Source organism: Hyperoodon ampullatus (genome assembly GCF_949752795.1).
Source record: "Hyperoodon ampullatus genome assembly, chromosome: 11".
NCBI classification, from domain to species: Eukaryota; Metazoa; Chordata; class Mammalia; order Artiodactyla; family Ziphiidae; genus Hyperoodon; species Hyperoodon ampullatus.
In genome coordinates this window covers 45,240,107-45,262,810 of record NC_136924.1, presented here as the reverse complement: position 1 = coordinate 45,262,810, position 22,704 = coordinate 45,240,107, and the positions used below count along the sequence as shown (strand labels likewise).

The 22,704-nt window shown below is 59.1% G+C and overlaps 1 protein-coding gene across 1 annotated transcript in view; it reads right to left on the bottom strand.

The window, feature by feature from the left end:
* Positions 1 to 22,704, bottom strand: part of SHANK3 (SH3 and multiple ankyrin repeat domains 3) — a gene marked incomplete at both ends in the record, with an annotated part of 48,675 nt that overhangs the window by 8,082 nt on the left and 17,889 nt on the right. The window contains 9 exons of the mRNA XM_079714325.1: positions 779 to 3,029; positions 7,451 to 7,535; positions 8,158 to 8,288; positions 11,941 to 11,964; positions 16,016 to 16,096; positions 17,024 to 17,156; positions 17,256 to 17,380; positions 17,833 to 17,915; positions 18,109 to 18,184. Coding sequence (XP_079570451.1) covers positions 779 to 3,029; positions 7,451 to 7,535; positions 8,158 to 8,288; positions 11,941 to 11,964; positions 16,016 to 16,096; positions 17,024 to 17,156; positions 17,256 to 17,380; positions 17,833 to 17,915; positions 18,109 to 18,184 — 2,989 coding nt within the window. The remainder of the gene's footprint in view (positions 1 to 778; positions 3,030 to 7,450; positions 7,536 to 8,157; positions 8,289 to 11,940; positions 11,965 to 16,015; positions 16,097 to 17,023; positions 17,157 to 17,255; positions 17,381 to 17,832; positions 17,916 to 18,108; positions 18,185 to 22,704) is intronic.

Below are 22,704 nucleotides of genomic sequence, written 5' to 3'. Positions count from 1 at the left end.
GGGGAGGACAGAGGAACGGGTAAGGTACGGAGAAGAGAGAGCAGATGGAGGCGCAGAGAAACGGCATGATTTCCGCCTAAGAATGGCTTCCTGATGCACTCCGAAAATCACGCACAGGAATCTGCGTTTGAGGGACTCTGAGGTGGTGCTGAGAGACAGAAGAGAAATGTTTCCGGGGCAGAAAATGGGAAATTGGTGGTGGGTCCTAAGAGGAAAAGGATCCAGTGTACTCCAGGTTTCAAAAGGAAGCAAGGCAGCTACAAAAGGAAGCGAGGAAAGATGGCACCAGCCACGTGGGACAGCCATGTGGCCACAGAGAAGCCAAGTAGCTGGGGTGGGGGTGGGGGAGAGCTGCAACTTGAGTGTGGACCAGAGAACAACCCTCGATGGTAGTAGAGGCAGCTACGTCAGGCATGAGAGTGAGAGCGCAGGGACCCCGGGGCAGGGAGCCTCCAGGAGGGCTGTGGAGGCGTTCACGGCCAGCCTGGGTCTCCGGTGGGTGCCCAGCTCCCACTGCCAGCACCAACAGGGATAGAGAGAACAGAACCCCTGATATTTCAGATGGCTGAAAGAGCCTTCGGTCTCAGACAGATAAAGCAAGGCCAGATAAAGGACAGAGATGTGGACGGGAGAAGCACAGGGATGGGCGCCACGGACAGGTGAGGGAGGGGACAGAATGGGCTGTGGAGGAGGAACAGAGGGGACCGTGGAAGGACAAGAGGAAGAACGGGGCGGGCATGGACAGGGGACAGGACCCTCCCCACACCGCCCTGCTCACCGAGCTGCCGCGATGGGCGACTTCTTGGCAGGGTCCAGCAGGCCGCCCAGGCCGCCAACTGGCTCCTCCCCCAGGGAGCGGGTGTCTTTGTTCAGCTGTTGCAGGCGGGAGCTGAGCTCACTGATCACAGTTGGTTTGTCGTCTTCGGGCCCGGGGAGCCCCCGGCTCTCCACGGGGTCCCCCCACAGCTTGGACCTTCTCTGGAAGAGGTAGCGAGGGCGAGCAGGCCCAGCAGCAGAGGCCAACGCGGCGGAGGCGGCATGATGCTGCTGGGCCATGAGCTCGCTGTCCGAGGACTGCTTCAGCAGCGGGTCCCTGAAGGTCACCGGCCCCTTCCCCAGCGGGGACTTGAGCTTGGGCTTGGGAGGCACTGGTGGCTTCTCGAGTAGAAAAGTATGTCCATCGGCGAAGGAGGTGTGGGTGTCGGTGAGTTCCCCGCTCTCTGAGCTCAGGGTGGACATGCTGGACACCGTGGAGATGGTGCTCGTGGTCTCCAGGTGGGGGTCGCTGGAGCTGCGCGTGTCGGCCTCCTCCACCCCCGAATCCGCTGCGGACTCAGGGGCAGGGGGCGGCTCGCTGCTCGGCTTCCCTGAGGCCGGGCCTGGCAGCGTGGCGGGCGAGGGACCTGGGCCAGGGAGTGGGGTGGCCAGCAGGACCCCATTGGCAAACTCTTCAGGAGGCGGCACGAGTCCGATGCGGGCCAGCTCCTCTCTGGTCTCCTCGTCGCTGGAGGACAGCTGGGCGGGCGGCAGGTTCACGGCGAATACCAGCTCTGGCTCCTCCTCTGAGCTGCCCTGGCCCAGCCCGGGTGCTGTCGGGGTACTGCCAGGGGGCTGGGCCCGGGGGCTAGGCAGGGGCTCTGCCACCACGGCCGACTGCGTGGGGGCCGGGGCCAGCTCTGGGGTGCCCGGGCGCTCCTCTTCGGCCCCCAGCCCACTGGGCTCCTGCCCATTGCTGGTAGCGTGCACGACGATGAGGCCGGCTGGCCGCTGCAGGGACGTGTCCAGGACGCTGAGGATCATGGACTTCTTGTCCTCCGGGGACTTCCGCTCCTCCCGGGGAGCCTTCTCGGCTTCCCTGCGAGCAGGCACAGGAACCCAGGCTGGGCTCCTCGGGGAGAAGGCTGGGGAGGCCAGGGGCCCTCGCTCGGGGTCACGAGCCTGCACATCCACAAACAAGGGCCCAGGGCGGTCGGTGTCAGGGCTGTGCACAGGTGTGGGGGACCGGGAGGGCGCCTGGGAGGCCAGAGCCCGCTCCCGGGCAGCCAGGGCAAGGGCCAGGGGTGAGCTGGGGTCCAGGGGTTTGCCGGTGAGCGGGTGGATGAAGGTGGAGCCCGAAGGCCCAAGGCTCGGGCCGCTGACCAATGGCTTCAGAGCGGAGACAGGGGAGGGCAGCAGCAGGTCACGGCCGGGGGTGGCGCCGGGCCCCAGTAGGCGCTCGTCAATGGAGCGGGAGGGCTGCAGGGAGGGCATATCCGCGCTAGGAGGACTGCTCTCGATGGCTCCCACAGATAGGAAGACGGTGGAGCGCCGCCGCTCCTCCAGCCGCCGGTCCTTGCCTGGGGCCGGGCCGCCGAACGCGAGCCCGGGGCCGTCTCCGGGACTGTAGTCGAGGCCGCTCGGCCGAGGCCCGCGGTGTGTCGGGGAGGGTTCCCGGGCGAAGCTGCCGCCCGCCGGGCCAGGGCTACCCACAGCCAGGGCCGCGCGCTCCTGCGCATCCTCCACCTGCAGCTGCTTCACCAGCGGGCTTTTGCGGCGCTGAGGTTTGGACGGCGCGAAGAGGCTGGCGCTGAAGGCGCCGAGGTTGGCGTAAGGGCTGTCGGGGCCGGGCGGCCGCGGCCGACGCTTCGGGCGCTCCGGCGGAGTGGCCGCTGGCGGGGGCCGGGGGACGTCGCCTGCCTCGGGCGCCGAGTCCTGAAGGATGATCATGGAGCGCGCGCGCTTCTGCCGTTCCGGGTAGGGCAGCGGCCCCAGGGCCGCGCCGGGATCATACAGGCCCGGGGCGCCCGCGCCCAGGCGCGCCTCCAGGCCGGGTTTGAAGCTGGAGCGCACGGTGTCGTAGGCGCGGCCCGGCGGAGGCGGCGGCGAGAAGGCGGGGGGCGGCCCGGAGTCGAAGTAGTAGGGTGTGGGCGGGGGCGGCGGTGCGGTCTGCGGCGGGGGCGGGATGCCTCGGCCCTCGCGCACTGAATCCTGCATCGACGTGCTCCTCGGGAAGCGCCCCTCCAGCAAGGACGCCAGCTTCTCATCTTCCCCTGCGGACAGAGGGGCCCCGGTGAGCCCGGCCCAGGAGCCAGGGGCCTTCGAGGAGGCCCCTCCCGACCCAGGCGCCCGCACTCCCCGTCCGCAGAGGCCGGCCCCGCCCCCCACCCCAGGGCAGCCAAGGTCCCGGACGCCAAGGCGCCTTCGAAATCCGCGGGAGGTGCTGGCCGCCAGCCAGAGGACAGAGTCAGGGTGGGCGTGGGCGCGGGCGCTAGGATGAGATCAGGGGGAGACACGGGGATCCCAGAGCAGGGGATCTAAGCAAGATCCCCAGTCTGGGCTCGTCCCCGCCGGGTTGGGAGGGCTCCTGCGGAGACTGGGGAGAGGTATCCGTTCAGATATAGCGGGGAGGAGGGCCCCCCAGCGGAGGCTATGACACAAGACCCAAATTCTGCCTACTCAGGTTGGGGACACGGAGAGGGCCCAAGGTCAACACCGCAGGAGGGCAGGGGCAGCCCCACCCCCACCCCCAGTCGTGGGGACAGAACTGCAGAGAAGGGCCAGGGGGTGGCTGGCACAGGCCTTCGCACACAAGACTGAGCAAGGCCTCATCTCAGAACCACCAGCAGTGGAAAAAGCAGGTGTCACTGGGAGGCCCTGGTGGCAACCAGAGGCGGGAAGGGAGATGGTCAGAAATGAGCGGGAACTCTCCCAAGCAGGAGGGACACGCTGTGGACAAGGGGGCAGCAGGGCTGTGGCCGGGGACAGTGCCGATGCCTAGGTGAGGGAGGCTTTGTAAAGAGAAGTCCTGAAAGGCTCTACCCCAGAGACCGACGGGCACTGGACTGGGGGAGGCTGCCAGGTCACTGCCATAGCCCTAGTGGCGGAAATTCAGAAAGGCTGGGCAGGAGGGATGGAGGGCTGCAGTGGAATGGCAGGCTGAGCACCTGACACGTGTTTCAGTTTCACTCCTTATTGGCTGTGACACCCCAGGCCAGGCCCTGAGCCCCTCTACGCCCCAGTTCTCTCATGGACAACACAGACTGAAAGTGAACCCTACTTCCTGCCGCACTCAGCTGTCATTAGGATCTGTGCGGGGGCAGGGCTGGAGCGCTCAGAGCCCCCACCGTCCTGCCGCCCAGCTAAAGCAGGGCAGGACCTCCCGAGCATTCCTGTGTACACAACGCGTACACCTGTGCTGCAGGTGTGTTCAGTGAGGCTGCAGGTGTGAGGCAGCCCGATCCAGGGAGAGTGGAGGGGCGGTCCTCAGTGCTGACACACGGGTCTCCGGAACAGTTCCTTGGGAATCTACACCTGGCCTCACTCTGGGCTTGGGCACATTTTCATGAACTCACGACGATGCAGACTGCCTGTTCCCAACCACCTCCTCCTTTGGCCACCACAGTGCTCACCAGGCCTCCCAGCCAGCACTGTTTGCGTGTGTCCTGCATAACGGCTCTTTTACCCACCCCCACCCACCCCCACCACCCCCCCCCCCCCGGCTCAGCAAGGGGCGTGGGGCATGGGGCCGCTTTTGTATAAGATAAGGCTTGAATTCCAGCTCTGCCACTTCTTGTCTGATACCTCTTAACCTCTTGGCACTTCAGTTTCCTCATCTCTGGAGACCTGCCCCCTCCCACTGAAGTGCGAAGTGAAGCCATTTAAAGCTTACAGCACAGGGCTGAGCCCCCAGCAGCGCCCCCAGGAAGGTGGCTGAGGTCGTCTCATCATCATCATCACTATCATCATTTTTAGGCCAGCCTTCCACCCCCACTGCGGACACAGATTCTGTGCCAGGTTCGGCCTGGGTCTCCTCCCTGCTGCATTTCTTGAGCAGCATATGAACGCAGCTCAACACCCACAAGCTTGTGCATGAGATGGAGCCACGTGGGACAAGCTAGTGCACCTGGAACACACCGGAGGGTCAGCATGCCACGTTCTGACCCAGGGTAAAGACAAGTCACTTTCCTTGTGATGAAAATGGGAATCCGTTCGATACAGAGCGGGTGGGGCCGCTGCCCAAATAACAGCCGTGAGCATTTCTCCAGCACTTTCTGTGCACCAGCCTCAAGATGCAGTACCTACATCTACTATCACCACGAGCAGTTACTCAGTACTCAGTCTGTGAGTACAGCCCTCTGTGCGAACCTCAGAGTGGCCTTAGGAGGTAGGTACTAGATGGTCCCCGTGTTTATGGATCAGGACCCTGAGATTTCAAGGGTTGAGATGTGTGCCCAGGGCCACGTAGCCAGGACAAGGGGTAGGAGTCCCGGAGTCTGACACCTCAGCCAGCGTTCAAGTGGGTGACAGGCGGCAGGCTAGGGCAAGGGGGATTAAAGATGAGCCACCCGTGGACCGAGCACAGGAGGGTCCAGGAGGGTGAGCAGGGAACAGCTGGCAATCTCCACGGAGAGGCTTACAGCCTGGAGGACAGGCACTTAGATGCGGACCTGTGGTGGTCAGTACTGAGACTGGGTGGGGCTGAAGGACAGGCCATCCAGGCAGAGTGAGGGCAGGTGGAGAACAGCCAGTCCTGGTAGATGAAAATCAGAGGGAGGCAGAGACAAAGGTCCCTAGATGAAGCAGGAGAGGGCTGGGGCTAGGCCTCAGGGCCCCAAGGCAAGGCAGAGCCCACAGAGGACCAACTCTAGGGATGTGAGGTGATATCTTCTGCAGAAAGCCCCCTGTGGCCAGAGGGATGGACTAGAGGGTGAAGCTGGGGCAGGAGGTCAAGAGGAGACCAAAGCTGTGGTCTCCAGATGCTGAGGCACAAGACAATGAGGCCTGGCCAGGTAGGGCTGCAAGGACGGTGAGGAAGCCGGCCATCCCTAATTTGTCCGGGGAGGCAGAGAATAAGGAGGAAACCACAGAGGATGCCCAGGGCTTAGGCCAGGGAGGTGAGGGGGGAGTGCCTCTTGGCTTCAAAGTAGCTGCAGTCTCATGTGTCCTCTCCCCCACCCTCCTACCTACAGAAATGACCCACAGCCGTCTCTGAAGAACCACTGCTGTCAGCAATTCATGCCATTATCTCTCAGAAACCCCCACTCATCCTGCATGTCTGAGCCCAAACGCATGCACACACACATGCCTGGCCTTTCTTGACACCCAAGCATGGTTGGTGCTCCCTAGTAAACGTGCTTTTGCACCCACCACGTAACTGCTGAGCTGAGCTGTCTGCAGACATGTCATCTCCTCCAACTGGGCCCCAAGACCCTGCCCAGCATCAGCCTAGAGTGTGCATCAATCAGCAGGGGTCGTGGGGTGAATGAGGGATTGGGTTTGCGGAAACTGATTGGCCAGATGAGTGAACAGAAGACAGGTAAGGCAGCTGTGTGACCTTGGGCAAGTCATTTTACCTCTTTGCCTCGGTTTTCTCATCTATAATCCAGAGGTACTGATAGTGTTACCTCAGCACGGTTACTGTAAGTATTAAATGAACCAGTGTGTGTAGAACACAGAGCGGTGGGGTACACAGGGACAAATGGACGCTCAAGTGGAAAGGTCAGTGGGTGAACAGATGGACAGAAAACTGCACATGTCTGTAGGTGGATGGATGGACAGGGGGGCAGGTAAGGGGGGACTAGATGCCTAGAGGGAGGAGCAGTGGGTGGGGCTTATTAGATGACCCAGTCTGGGGTCAACAAGAGAGGAGATGGCCAAGGGCTGAGATGTGATGAGGCCCCAAGGAGACAGGTGCAGAAGGCAAAGAGGCTAAGGACATAGCCTTGAGAAGGACCCACATCTTGCAGGGGAACGACGGGGACTGAACAGGTCCAGCCTGAGAACTGAGGGGAAAACCAGTAAGTGTTGTCCTAGAAGCCCTGGGTAGGAAAGTTTCATGGAGAAGGGAGCAGCAAAATCAAATGTGTCCACTGGGAGGAACGCCCTAGAAACCACTGGCGATGCTGGCAAGAACAATTTCAGTTTCAGGTGTGGACAATTCCTTAAAAGGCCAAAAGGCAGGCAGGGAATGGGAGACAGCAAGTATGGGTGACTGCTGGAGAAAACTGGCTGTGAAGGAGAGGAGAGATACAGAGCAATAACTGGGGTGCCGGGGGGAGGGGAGAGGGCAGATTCAAGGGGAGGGTAGCTTAGCATCAGAAACGTGACAGGTACTCGGGCTGCAGGGGGCACAGCCAGGTAGGATATGGAAGACCCAGGGACGGGGATGCTGGCGTCTGTGGGAAGTACAGACGGGGGTGCCCGCTGGCAGGGGGTGACAGATGGCGAGAAGCTTCAAGGGTATCTTTCAGCAAAGTATCTCTGGGTTGGGGGAAGGACTGACACCCCCCCCCCCCGATATACGTCCACAAAAAAATGAGATTCCTGGGTTGGGGCCAGGGAGAGGCAGGACTCAGAGAGAAACCGGAAACCTCAGTCGAAGGGTGGGGAGAGACAGGGTCCTCCAGCCCCGCACGCACTCCAGCCCCCGCCCCAGTCCTCCAGCCCCATGCAGCTCCCAGCCCAGCCATACCTACAGACTTGGTCCGTGGAATCCCCTTCCGCAGGGAGCCTGGCAGCTTCTCTGGGCCTGGGAGGCCCTGGCGCTCAAACAGTGACTGTGAGAGTTGGAGGGGGCGGGGGTATATGGAGGTTCCAGAGCACTGGGGTCCCCAGCTGCCCATCCAGCCCCACCCATCCTCCTCCTAAGCCTGAGATCAGACACCGCGTGTGCTAATTCCAACAGTGCTAATTCCCACGGTGTCTGACCCAGAAGCCAGGCCCAGGCCCTGCCTCCAAGGAACAGGGGCATGGCTGTGGGCCCACAGGCATAGGCAGCACTGGGCAGGGGTGATGCAGACGGGCCAGAGAAGTCAGGGGTCCTGGGTATGGCCGAGGTGAGGCTGGGGGAGCAGCCCAGAAGGTGCCAAGTGAGAGGAGTGGGCAGGGGGACAGCGACACCATGTTGTGGCCTCAGCGTGGCTGGGGTCCTTGCTCTAGGTGGCACAGAACCTGCCTAAGGCGGGAGGCGCCAGAAGAGTGAGAGCTCAGCACGAGCTGGACTGTGGCTGTTCTGAGGGCTGATGGCCCCAGGTGTCTTCGGGAGACGCTATGGGGTCCTTCACCCCCACCCCTGGAGAGTGGAGTCCAAATGATGGACCCTCGCCCTCCAAAACGCACAAACACCCAGTAGGGGACATGGCACTCTGACCCCGTGCCCCAGCTGCCAGGCTGGCTTACGCTGATCTCAGCAGGGGTGATCCTCCGACTGGTGGGCCGCTGTTTGACGGTGGCAGCTCTCGAGTCAGCATCCGCGATGTCTGGCCTCAGCGCCGGCTCCGTGGCGGCTGCCAGGATCTCGTCCAGCTTCTCTGCACGGCCAAGGAGGTGCCGCCTCAGCCACAGGGACCTTGAACCCGCTACAGCCCTCTGCAGCCCCACGCACGCATCCTGGCTGGTCCTCCTGGGGCTGCTGACAGAGGCCACTGGGGCCCCGCCCACCTCGGCCCCTCACTCCCCAAGGCACACAATCCAGAACCAAGACAAGAGGCCCCATAACTTGTATCCCATCCAAGCCCCTCACACACCAGAACCCAGACACTGCTCCAGCCTGGCCCCTCCGTCCTCAGGGAGGCTCCAGGGGACCCCACAAACCCCACCAGGAAAAGCCCGGCTGACCATTACGGAGAGAACCAGGCAGGGGGCGGGACTGTTTACAGCCCAGAGACCTCCTGAATTTCCCCATTTCCCTTTGCCCTTTCACTCTTCTCCTTAGCACATGGCATTACTCGCCTGTTACCGCCACTGCACCAAAAGATAAGCTGTAGCCCCAGAACAGACCCTGATGTACAGGAGCTGCCCACAGAGAATGTGTATAAACCAAGAACCACAGGGGGCAGGGTCTGCCCACAAAGAATGTGTATAAACCAAGAACCATGGGGGGCAGGGCGGGGGCTCACTGCAGGAGGCTAGAGACCTAAGAAATAGCTGTATGCAGATCAGGAGGCCACAGAATCTACAACCCCCGAAAAGCAGCCCCACCAAGGGTGGGGGGTGCAGAGAAGAGGATATTGCGAGGGGCAGTGCTGCGGGGGCTTCCACCGGCCCTTTAGAAGCAGCCCCAGAAGCCAGGAGGGGGAAGGACAAGCCCAGGGCTGAGGCCTGAACCAGGTGCCCTCGGGCGGCGCTCTTTTCAAATCTGTTATAAAAGAAAAGCTTTGTTTGCTTGTTTTTCTTAAAGCTATTTAATGTTTTTGAAAGTGGTGTTTTTGATTACCAAGCAACTTGGAAATTTTGTTAAACACTTGTGTCTGAAAACTATCAGCTGTGGACTGATGACTGGGGAGGGCCCACTTAGGGCCAGCACACGGGACACAGCAGGGGCTGGGGGCAGCTCCCATGTCCACCTGGCTGCCACACTGCCCCTGTCATCCAGGAGCCCCACCGCAGCCCAGCCATCACTCAGCCTCCAAATCCCTGAGCCCTTCCAGACTCTTAGGAGCTGTGCCAACCAGAGAGGACCACGCATCTGGTTACACTTAGTCCTTTTATGCCCCAAGTGCCCCCCTTGGAGAATTGTGGTCAGCCTTGACACCTCCTCCCAGCACTGCTCAGCAATTGCTGTGGGGAAGGAAATAAATTCCTCTGAGATGTACAGTACCCGACCCAGCCCAGACCCATCCTGTATACTGACTGTCCTGACCTAATCTCTTTGTGACTTGATTTCCTGATCTGCTAACAGGCATTAAAAAAGGTACCTGCTTCAGTGTCTGTTGTGAGAATGAGCACATACGGCAGAAGTGCTACAGCTGTGCCTGGCTCAACACAAGCACTGAGGACACACTGGCTACAATTCTTCATGTCTGTGCGCCTCACCTCCCCGAACAGCACATGGGCTGGCAGGAGAAGCGGGCAAATACCTTTGCCAGCATGCCCTGCGCATCCAGCCTGGTACCCAAACACAAGGGAGTTCAACAAATGCTACGAGTCACCAGCAAAACACGCTCCATCTACAAACCAGCTCGCTCGGCCTGTGCACAGCTCCCAGCGCCACCAGGTGCAGACAGGGGCGGGCTGTTAGAGGGGCCTTCCTGTTTGCTTCTGTAATGAGGTGAGTAATTTCCCTTTGGAAGCTGAAATCACCATGATCACCATTTGCTAAGTCCGTGGGGATTTCCAGAGTTAGAAGAGGTTTATGTGGCCCCTCTCATGCTGCAACCACCACAGGCAGAAGGGATCGCTATTGCCCCCATTTTACCCAAGAAGAATCTGAAGCTCTGAGAGAGATACGTTGCCCCAGATCACAGATCCGATAAGAGATCAGACTTAACAACCAGATTATCCGGAAACCACAGACATAAAGACATGAGCAGAGAGAAGATATTTCCGTGGGACACACGGGGCGCACGCTCACCCGAGCTGTGGATTTAGAGGCTGCGTCTCTAGGTCCAGAAGCACTCAATCTCAGAGACCCAAAGCAGTGTGTACATGAAGTTATTAGCAAAGCGAATATTGTTGGCCATGGGGCAATGGTGCTGAGGCCAGACGGGACTTATTTTCAAAAGGAAAAGAATCAAGAATTCTGCAAACTACAAGCTGGTGAGGTTGACACCAATCCCCAACAAAATGAGAAAGATATATTCTTAAATAAATGACTTTAGATACTTAACAAAAGAAATGAAGCCCATTAGGAACCAGGTCTGGGGCACTATACTGGCTGTCAGGGGTCGCTATGTGGCAGGGACGCAGCTGGGGATGCAGCTGTTTGAACCAGGACCCAAGCAGGGATGAGGGGCCTGCGGGGGCGACGAATCGCTGTCACTTCCCCTGCAACTGGAAGAAGCACACAGGCCACAGCAGAGCACCCTGGGAGCCCCGCTAATGAGCTGAGGAAAGAACCAAAATATTCCAGAAATAGCTTGTGTGTCTGCCTCAAAGGTGTGAAGAAAAGTGTCCCCAGAGGAGACCTAGTCATCTGTTTTATACCTGAAAAGACCCTGAAAAGGGAAAGCATTTCACCTGGGACCGGGGCAAGGGCAATGGGAGAATTCAGAGGGTGAGATCGCAGGTCACACAGGGAACCTGGGCTCACACAGACGGGCAAGTGTGTCCCTGGCACAGGGAAGGCCCAGTGGATCCTGGAGTGAGGGGTGGGCGGGCACCAGGCACAAAGACAAACGAGTGAACACACACGCCTGGGGCCACAAAGCCATCTCAGGCCCCTGCTGGGCACGCACTCCTGTGCAGCAGAAAGAGGCTCCAGTCTCCACGTGAGGTGGAGCCGGCTGGCAAAGGCCAGGCCCTAGACCCCACCAGACACTGGACCTCAGCGCCCAGGCCCAGACTCTGTCCCCGCCTGGCTGCTGTGCCTCATGTAGCCAGGCTGGACATACAGGAAGGAGCTTCAAAGGATCCAGGGCAGGAGGTCTGACGGGAGGGGCAGGGGTGGTCAAGTCAACAACCTGGGCGACAAAGCTCTGGGGCCCAGATTCCTGCACCTAAAGGGTGTCAGCCTTAGGCTTGACCCCGTAACAGATCAGCACAGAAACGGAACCCACACACCAAGCACAGGAGCCCCAGAAAACAAGCAGAGAGGAGCAACACAGGCTGGGGCTGAGCACCTGACACCCCACCCCCATCAACCCGGTCACCCTGGTCCCCAAGCGAGCTCCACAGCTAGGCCTCCTGAACCCTTCCCCCCTCCGCTCCAGGCTGCAGCACGAGCAGTGGCCTCCACTGGGACACTTTTCCAGCTCTGCCTCGGCAGCCCCCGCGGCCCTCACGCCGCTGCCCCCAGCTCACTCGAGCCCCCGAGGACTGTGGCCACACTCCCCATCCCAGGCCCATCTGACCCTTCCCAGGTCCTTCCACTGTGCCCCCAGCAGCCCCCCACGGAGAAGGCCAACAGGAGGGTGCAACCCAGGCTCCCAGACCCCCTGACTCAAACTGGAGCCCCTCGCACACAAGCACTCCCGCAGCCAAGGGTCAGGCAAAGCTGGGCCCCGAGCACAGCAGATGACTCACCCCCTTTCCTTCTCCGAATGGAGGCTTGGAATCAAGAAACAGAGTAAACGGGGTGAGAGGCAGGATTTGTCCCTTGGCACCCGGGCCCCACTCCCCACTCCCACCCCCTCCTAGCCCATCCTTACCCTCCCAACAGCCAGGATCTCCCAGACCCCCACCACCCCTGGCCTATACCCTCGTCAGATCGTGAGTGGCAAATCGACCCAAATGCCAAGTCAGTACATGAAATTCAAGGTGCGAACAACCACAAGCAGGGACAATGCTTGTGTGCATGCATGCACGCGCACACACACACACACTCACACGTGCTTGTGTACGTACACACACACAGACATGCACACACTTGTGTGGACGCACAACTAAGTCACACTTGGTTCAGTCAAATGTTTGTTCAGAAAAAAGGCAAAACCCCATAAAAACCCATTTCAGAGGCCACCAGTGGTGCAGTGGCCACCCACAAGCATTCCTGCAGTGTGTTTCCAACAGGCAAGTCAGCGTGTTTTCCAGACCAAGGCCAGTCAGGGACCACACCCTGGCATGGCACCTGCCCTGACATTCTCATCTCGAAAAAAAAGGAACCCAGAAGCTCCAGATTTCTTATGGGAAAGAGGATGAACAGGAGGAACTTGGACCCATCAGGGCCCCCCTCTGGCCTGGGTCTCCACCCACCTCTGCAGCCCCAGCACGTCCTTGGTTCGAGCTATGCAATGAGCACCTGCTGAGTGTGAGGGGCCCCAGGGCTGAAGGGCACTGGAGGGGTCCCACCCTCCCCCCTTCCCCCTCTCTCTCCCTTCTCAGGAGGAGAGTCCCCATCCAACCCCTCCTCTCAATGCCGTCTCTGCCAGCCACCTCAGCCCTTCCTTTTCTGGGACACCAATGCCCCCCCAGGATATACCTTCCCTTCCTCTTTCCCCTGCAGGGCCCTCCAAGCCACAGGGAGCCACCTTGCGTGAGCCCCCATCCTTGCCACCTGCTTTTTCTGTCGCCTCACATTTTCCTTTCTTCCCAGGTGTTCAGGTCATCTTCTCAATAGACTACAGACACTAAAGGGCCCTATCAGCCCTCGATATTGTGACATAAAACTGACAAGTTTATGCTGGCAACGAACCCACGGGTCTTATTTCTATCCCGTAAAAGCACAAACACTGGATCATGGGATGATCGCTTAGGTACCTGGGAAAACCCTGATGCTGGCCTGGCTTCCTCAAACCAGGTGTGTCTACAGAAGGTCGGCAGGTGGACTGGCTTCCCAGGACAGCTGTCGTCCAGGGGCAGGAGTGGGTTTCCTGTGCTCCCAGCTGCCCAGGCCCTTCTCTGAACAGAGCCACGGGAAGGGCCTGGGTCCAGTTCAACAAAAACTGTGACCCCCTCACTCAGCAGTGTGGATGGAGGCTCTGTGGTAGGCTGTCCCTTTGCCCTCCCCCAGACTCTGCTCAGGAAAAGCTGGTGAAAAGGATGCTGACCTCGGGCCACAAGAGTGAGCCCCCTCCCTCTGGAAGACATGGGTCTGTGGAGCAACCCTGTCACAAGGCAACAGAGGGGATGCCCAGGCCAGAGAGGAAGGAGGCTCTTGTTCCATCCACTGGTCTCTGCACACAGAAGCAGCCCAGAGAGCAGAAGGCAAATCCTCTGTTTCTGCAGCGCAGAGTCCCGGGGCCCCTGGAGGGCAGGCCTCAGGCTGCCCAAGCACCTCCTTCTGAACATGCAGCTGTACGTGGCCACGTGACGGCCTCTGGCAAGAGACTCCCAGGAACCATCCACCAGAGCCTGGTGTGGGGTGTAGCCAGACCCAGCTGCCCACTGGTATTGGTTTACTGACCAGTTTGGATCTTCAATCAGTGCAATGGGTCAGTTCCCCATGGCTAGCCTTGTACCCTTGTGACCCCGGGGCCCGGAGTCTGCCAGCTTCTCTGCCTTACTCTTGAATGAGCGAGGTTACCAGGCATAGAATTCCAGGTGGAAAGGCATTTTGACCCAAGACTTTGAAGTTACTGTTCCGCTGTCTTCTAGCATCTGCTGATCAGACCTCCGCTGTCAGTCTGACCCCTGTTCCTTTCTAAGTCATCATTCCCTGGCAGTTAAGACTTTTCTTTTCGTCTATGGTGTTGTGAAATTTTACTGTGACAGGTCTAGAGGTAGCTTTGTTTTTACTTCATTGCTTCAGACTTACACTCCTGCAAACTGGAGTCTCATGTCCTTGTTCAATTTTAGAAAATTCTTAGCCATTTACTCTTCGAATATCGCCTCTTCCCCAATCTTTTTACTCCTTCCCTCTGGGACTCCATTTAGGCTGGGATTTTTCTCAGTTGTCCTCCATATTTTTTATCTACTCTTTGATATTTTGCATCTCCTTATCTTTCTGTGCTGAATTTTGGGTAGTTTCCTCAGATTTATCTTTTAATTCATAGTTTCTTCCTTCAGGTGGGTCTACCATACTGTTTCCCAGGCACGGATTTTTAAAATCTCAGGGGCTATATTTTTGTTTCAATAACATTTCTTTAGGAGTCCTTTTTAAATCTGCTTATCCTTATTTTTCCCCCCGACTGTGTTGTTCTTTCATTATGAGTTCTGTTAGTTCTCTCAAACTTTGTATTTAAACACCTTGTTTTGTCTCTTTCATAGCATTCTACGGTTTCCAGTTCTTCTGATGCTAATTCCGAGTCCTGGGCTTGGCTCGAGCTTTCCCCCATCTCTTGGCTTTGTGGGGGTATCAGAGCCCCAGTGCCCTGCCCGTAGGGTCTGTATCGGTCCCAAGCCCTCATGGACTATGGGAGCATCTGCTTCCTCTCACTCCCTTGGCTCTGATTTCTTTCTTCATTTTTGAGAGCTGGGAAATTCCTCTTCTTTTGTTTTGAGATGGCTATGTATTTTTAGAGTTTTACTTTATTCAGAATATTTATGGGGAAGAAGGTCCTGACCACATCAGCCTAATCTATCTTGGTGGCTGTCCTCCACACCAAACTAAACTGCAGTCAAGAGGACCTGCTTGGAAGGGAAGGGCTCAGCAAAGGACTAGGGTCAGGGATCAGTCCATGAGGGAGGTCAGAAATAATTTTAGGAGACAGGTAAGGGTTCCTTCTATGGCTGGGGCAGAACCAAGCCTGAAGCCAGGGTTGGGGCTCAGTCTAGAACCAGGATCAAGGCCTTCCTGTGCCCACGACTGGGTCAGAGCTCAGCACAGGACCAGAGTCAGGGGTCCTTCTATGGCTGGAACGAGAGCAAAGTCTGGAACTCGAATTGGGTTCAGGTTATAGAAGGACAGAGCACGTTAACAGTCACGTGTATTGGGACATGCCGTGATAAAGACGTCCATGGTCATGTAAGTCAGGGCATAACCATTATTAACTGTCACGTATGTCAGGACATGGTCATGTATATCTGAACATGCCAATGATGAGGCTATTAACGGTCACATATATCGAGACACACCCACGATGAGGCTGCTGGTGGTCACCCTGGGATCGTGACCCCCACATACCCATCAAAGCCCCAACACACTCGTTTGCCTCCTGCAACTTACGAGGACCTGTCCCATCACTGTACCAGCAACGTTCACAACGGCCCCGTGAGGTCGGCAGCTCACTCTACTGACCCCTGCGTAACCGACGTGTGAACGGGTGCTGAGAGGGTAAAGGAAATGCAAACACCACACAGCTAGCTAGTGCCTGGCAGAGCCAGGAGCAAAGGTCAGGTCCCCTTTTCTCACATGGATGAAATGAAGGCGTGGAGTCACACTGGAGGTGTGGAGGACCAGGGGCGGCATGTGCACACGCATGCAAACACACTGGTGAGCCAGGGCCTGACTCCCCACCGCCAGACATGGTGGTCCCACTGTCTATCCCCAGCCCTGTCGCTCTGCCCCTCAGCCCTCGATCCATCCACATGTCGGCTCCCTTTTCAGCCCACAGACACCCAATTCCCCCACCACTTCAGCACCCGCCCATTTACCTCTAACCTGTCCATACGTCCACCTCTCCGCCCTCCCTCCGCTCTGTCTCTGCCTGGCTTTGGCCCAGCTCCCCTGACCTGGCCCCCCACCCTGGGCTATCTGCCCACCGCCTGCCCTGCCACTCACCAAGCTCCTCAAGCTCCGCCGTCATGGACTTGGAGCGCAGGGTCAGCGTGGTACTGGGGGCCCTCTTAGGGGGCGGCGGGGCTGCAAAGAAGAGGGAGGCCTTGGACCTCCTGTCCAGCAGCAGGCAGCGCGGCGTGGCCAGGTGCAGGTGCCACCTGCGCTCCACCGCTTGGATCTCCTCGTACTCCCGGGAGGACGAGTCACACTGCGCCAGGATCTTGTTCAGGCTGCGGCTGGATGCAAACTTCTTCATGGCGCTGGGAGCTCAGGGGGTGCTGAAGGCTGGGCTGGGCCAGGGCAGCCAGGGCCTCAGGCGGTGGTCGAGGGCCCCAGGGAGGTCACAGCGCTGGCCAGCCTCAGCCCGAGGGCCCACGTGGAAGGCTTCGAGGGCAGAGTCATGGGGTGGGGGCTGGGAGGGGTCTCCCGGCAGGCCGGGCTCCTGCTGCTCCAGGGCCCCCCACCCACCAGGCCTGGAGGCCGCTGCCCCTCGGGGGACCAGGGTGTGGTCAGCCAAGCCAGGGCCTGGGCTGGGCTAGACCCGGCCAGCAAAGCCTCCTGGGCCCAGGCTGTGCCGCGACGTTGGCGCGGGGAGAAGACGCTTTTCCTCTTCCCTCAGGTGCCGCCTCCCCCTTCCCTCCGACAATAAGCGGCAGCGGCAGCGTCAACCTCACAGTTGCTATGGCAACCCCGGCCTCCAGGCAGCTGCTGGCAGCGTCGGGAAGGAGGGCTCTTCCATGCCAGGGGCTGGGGGGCGCCGGGAAGGAGGGGGCAGGGATCTTAGGAGGGCAACCTGGGGTCAGAGGCCGGGAGAGGGTTGGCTGACTAACATCGGGGATTGGCACCCAGGCGGCGCACGTGGGCGTTCGCCTAGGTTCAGGCCTCTGACGTCAGCAGTCAGCAGTCTGGGGCCGGGGGTAATAAGAGGAGCATGGGCCTGGGGTCAAAGGTCTAAGGTCAGGGGACAGAGCAGGGAGACGGGGCACAGAGGTCCGAAGCCCGAGCCCTCACCTCTGCGCCGAGCCCCATCTTCTTCAGGCTTCCTTGTCACTGACACCACCTTCATGACGAGGCGGTTCCCGCCCTGGCGGATCAGAGCCACCACCTGCTTGTGCCCGACCTTCACCACGTTCACTCCATTCACCTGGGACAGTCAGGGCCGGGGGCCGTCCAGGTGAGTCCTCCTGGGACTCGGACGGAGGCCAGCACCCCACGGGGCCGCACAGGGAAGGACGAGCCTCACCTCGATTAGGAAGTCCCCCGTGCGCAGCCCGGCCCTCCAGGCCACGCCCTCCACGTCCACCGACTCGAGATACTGAAGCGCGGGGAAGGCCGGCGTGGGCGTGAACTCCTCGATGGGGGTCTCTGCTGTGGGATGGGGAGAAGGCAATGAGGACGGCGTCCTGCCAGCAGGGTCCAGGTGGAGGTGGCTGCCACACAGCAACCTCCCACGAACGACCTGGGCCCGGGGGCAGCAGGCGGGGGCTGGCCAGCGCGAGAAGAGCCAGCCCGGGAATCCAGGACACACCCCTCTGAGAGACGCCCCCCCCGCCCCCGCCACTCACCCCACCAGAAAGGCCCCCGCTCCATTAGACACGCACAGCAGAGATCCTGGGAACCAATGAGGGAAAGGACCCGCTGCCTCCTACCAACATCCCAAACCAAGAATACAGAGTCACAGCAGGGAGAGAGGAAGCGGGTGGGGGAGAAGAAAGGCGGGCAGGGGCGCGGCAGGAGGAGAGCAGAGGAGCAGAGGCAGGACAGAGAAGACACCCCGAGTGGTGCGCAGCCCTTGCCAGCCGGGTACCCCCCTCCGTTACCTTTGGCCCCCCGGAGCACAAAACCAAAGCCCTCGTGGTCCCGTTTCTGCAGGACAGCCACCTTGTCGTCAATGACATAATCGCTGACAGAGGAAAACAGAAAGGTGAGGAGAACCCTGCCGGGAAAGCACGTGCCCCAGACAGGATCCCACGGGCACGGGCACAGCCCACCCTGGGAGCTGTCCTTGCACTCACCCGGGAGGCCTCCCTCCACATCTGACGCTCCATCGCACGCGTGCCCACCCTCGCCCGCCTGCCCACCTGCCCCACCTGTACCTGTGTGCAGAGAGGCTGTCATAGGAGCCCACCGTGTAGTGGCGGAAAAGTCGCTTCGTCCGGTCCTCCCGGGTTTCTGAGGGGAGGTTCAGGAGCTGACGGAGGGTCTCATCCTCCAAGTGGCGTGAACCGCCCCCTGAACCACGCCGGTCACCAGCCGCACGCACAGCACACGCACGCACACGCAGCGCACGCACACGCACGCACACACCCCTGGCCTGGTAGTGCCCACGTGGAAGTGGGGGTCCAAATCCTGGGGTCCTGGGCCCAGCGGTCCTAGGTGAGAAGGCTGAGGGGACCATGCAGGAACTTTTGCCTCTAGGGGTCAGGGTTCAGACGGGCAGGAGCTGTGGCTCATCTTTCTCCTGAGTGGCTGCATACAGCAGACCGGACAGGGCCAGGGCAAGCACAGAGCGAGTCAGCAAGCCCTGAAACTAAGGGCAGAGAAGGTGTGCGCACACACACGTGTGGCCTGGAGTCATGTGTAAGTGCTGTGTTCATACAGGCGTGTCTCTGTGTGTGACCTGCAGTTATGTGCAGGTGCTGTGCTCATACGTGTGCATGTCTGTGTGTGCATGTCCCACAGTCATGTGCAAGTGTCACGCTACATACCCCTGTGAACTGGCACTGAGGTGGCCCTGTGTCTTCAACGTACCCCTCACCACAGGGATGCTCATCCTTATGGGGTCCTTTGCTCCAGACCCCACCTCTGCGTGGGCAGGGAGGGGTCCACGTATGGGGGGCTGGGTCCCCCTATCCTGCTGTCACTGCATCCCACAGAGCTTTACCCCCATCTGTACTCTTGATCTCAGAGTCCCTCACAGCCACTGCAAAGCTGCCCCACCCTCGGCCTCGCTGATGTCCTGCAAGCCTGCAGGTTCCAGTCCGCACCTCCAGTCACTACCCTCCCTACTCCAGGCTTACTTCTCCAGCTGCCTGTACACGTACACTAGATTCTCTGGTACCCTCGCACCCACTCCTGGCCCCCAGCCCCCAGCACCTCTGTCTCCAGCTCCACCACCACCTCAAATTTCACCCCTCAGCTCCTCCCCCCTTCTCTACCAGCTTAGCATTCCTCAAGATCTATTTATTCATTCAACAAGTACGTACTGAGCTCCTACTACATACCAGGCTCCAAGAATGGAGCAGGGACAGAACGAAGCCCCCCTACCCTGTGGAGCTTACAGGCTAAACTGTACAGCTGAAGAGAGAGAGGAGACGAGAAACAGGTACACACAGAACGTGTGGAATGCTGGTAAGCGGTAAGAAAAAAGGAAGCCATTCGGGGCGCTGCAATTCTAGGTGGTCACGTGAAGGCCTCCCCAGGAAGGGAGAGGTGAACAAAGGCACGAGGACGAAAGGGAGCAGCCCTCTGTGTGGGTAAAGGGCTTCCTGGGAGTGGGGGCACTCAGGGCAAAGTCACATGGCAGGTTGTCACCTCAGGGTGTTCAAGGGACAGTAAGCAGCCTGGGCAGCTGGGGCAGAGGGAGCAGGAGAGAGAGCAGGAAAGGAGGCCCGAGAGGGGACCTATGATTCTGACGACTGTCTCCACCACTAACTGTAAGCTCCTGTGGGTAAGGACCACGTCGCAGTTATTTCTGTGATCCTAGCACCGAGCACAGCACCTGGCACATAACAGGCGTTCCAAATGCCAACTGGAAGGACAGACAGGTGGACAACTGGCTGGGTGGGGGGATGGATGGAAGGATGGATGGAACAAGAGACAGACAGAAGGATGGATCAAAAGGTAAATGTATATATAAGTGGATGGAGGGAAAGAGAGCAGGGTAGGGGGTGGGGGGATGGATGGAAGGAGGGGATGGGTGGACTGGATCTGCTAGGTGGGTTGATGGATGAGTAGATGGATGACAGGATGGGTGGGTGAGTGAAAGCATAGATGGATGTAAGAGTAGACAGAGGGGACTTCCCTGGTGGCACAGTGGTTAAGAATCCACGTGCCAATGCAGGGGACACGGGTTCGATCCCTCGTCTGGGAAGATCCCACATGCCGCGGAGCAACTAAGCCCGTGCGCCACAACTACTGAGCCTGAGCTCTGGAGCCCGCGAATCACAACTACTGAAGCCCGCACGCCTAGAGCCTATGCTCCACAACAAGAGAAGACACCGCGATGAGAAGCCCGCGCACCGCAACGAAGAGTAGTCCCCGCTCGCTGCAACTAGAGAAAGCCCGTGCGCCGCAACAAAGACCCAGCACAGCCAAAACTAAATTAATTAATTAATTAAATAAAAGAAAAAAAAGAGTAGACAGAGGGACTTCCCTGGTGGCGCAGTGGTTAAGAATCCACCTGCCAAGGCAGGGGACACAGGTTCAATCCCTGGCCCGGGAAGATCCCACATGCTGCAGAGCAACTAAGCCCATGCGCCACAACTACTGAGCCTGTGCTCTTGAGCCCGCGAGCCACACTACTGAAGCCTGCGTGCCCTAGAGCCCATGTACCGCAACTACTGAGCTCACATGCTGCAACTACTGAAGCCCACATGCCTAGAGCCCACGCTCCGCAACAAGAGAAGCCACCGCAACGAGAAGCCCGTGCACCTCAACAAAGAGTAGCCCCTGCTCGCCGCAATTAGAGAAAGTCTGCGCGCAGCAACGAAGACCCAATGCAGCCAAAAATTTAAGAATTAAAAAAAAAGAGTAGATGGAGCAGTGGCTGGATCGAAAGAAGAGCTCCTGTTAACATCAGAAGACACAGATATCAGGAAAAGTATTGATCTGGATTTTAGAACCCTGCCACTAACTTGTGTGATTCTCAGTATGTTCGACAGTCCCTTTTGGCCCTCTCCTTATAAAGTAGGAAAATTCACCTTGGAGGCCCCCTGGGTTCTGATGGCCTATAGTTTTATCTCACTGGCACCGTCCCCAGTGCTCACACCCTCTCCTCCCTCTGCAGCACACCTGCACCCACCACCCTGCCGTCCCCAAAGCCAGAGCAGGCCAGCCCTCAGCACTGCTCAGGTAGGGCCCAGACCTCTCCTCACCTCCACCACACCCTTCTTTCTCCACGCTGACCCAACTTCGGAAATGTTCACAGGGCCTGCCTGCAGATGGACCCCTCCCCCAAAAAAGACCCTCCGCAGATCACTGGACTCCTATTTTTATGTTTATCGACCAAAGACAAATTATTACATAACGCAAATTCATTTTCCAGTTTTATAATCAGACACGTAAAAGCTAGCTCAAATGAAAACACACAGCATGCCCCCCACCACCCCCAGTACTGGAAAGAAAGGGGGAGGAGGGAGGATGCCAGCCAGAGCCATAGCTTTGGTGTTCTATACCAGCCTCCAGGATACCCAGAGCCGCCTCCCCACTCCCTCCCCTCACAGCTCAACTCTCCCTGCTTGCAACTGCTCCTTTCACCCAGATGGGTGCCGTGGGAGCCTTGCTCTCTGCTGACCCTGGGCATCGGCCTGGCCCACACGTGTTGGCAGTATCCCCTCCTTGGCCTCTAAGTCCCTCTCTGTCCCTGCTCCAGTCTCAGAAACAGATCTTTCTTTGGATCTGGGCCTGTTGGAAGCAGGTTCCTGTTCCTGGGCTGCCCTCTCGCCTCTGGCAGAACTCAGCCCCTGGGTCCCAAACCAGAGACTCTGCCCAGAGCAGCTGGCGGCCGGGCCTGCAGGTGAGGACAGAGGTTACTCCCACCCCCTCCCAGCAGGCAGCCCCTGCAGGCCCGTCTCCCTGCCCATCCATGAAACGCTCCCATCTACCCAGCTACCTTCTGACACTTTCAGATGACAAACCCCTGAGCCACCCCTGTCCAGGAGCCCCACAGTTGCCTGGAGGCCTATAGCTCCTTCAACAGGTTGCTCTGTGTCCTCTCCCTTCTCTATGACTCCAGTCCAGCCCTGCCCACCCCGTCTCCATCTCCCTGCTTTGTCCTGCCTGGGCCGTCACCTTAATCCTAAATGACCAGCACAATCAGGACAGCGCCCCCCAGACTCCTCCTGCGACACCGCCACAAACTTTAGCCCCTGGTCCCAGGACACCTGAGCAGCCCTCACGCTCCCCACTCCAGCCCTGCCACCCTCCCCTCAACACACAGGTTTACTCAGCCAGAGCCCATGAAGCGTGGCAGCTACAGCACAGACCCTGCAGCCCACCGCCTACACTGCAAACAAGACTCTGCTCCTTGGGCTGTGGAACAGAACCCTCCTAGAGATGAACTAACAACAACTGTCCCCACCTCCCAGGCATGCTGGGACGAGGCAGTGAATTCTTAGATGTGAAAGAGCTTAAAACCCAGCCAGGCATCCTGACACTGCTTGGAGCACACTGGGTGCCAGCACGTGTATGTCTAGAAGGTCATGCCGTGCTCTGGCCAACAGGCTCTGCCCCCACCCCCATCATGCCGACCACCTAGATGGTCCTAGCGATCCTTCAAGGCTTAGCTCAAACACCACCTCTGCTTTAAAGGCCCCCTGGCTCCTTCAGACCAATCCAGGGGGGCCCCTGTGCTCACGCCCATCACAGCCGTGCAGCATGCACGCCTGCTCCTCGCTGGGCAGAGAGCCCGCCCCTGTGAGCCCAGCTCCCAGCACAGGGGCCAGCACACGTCAAACACCTAACAAACATGG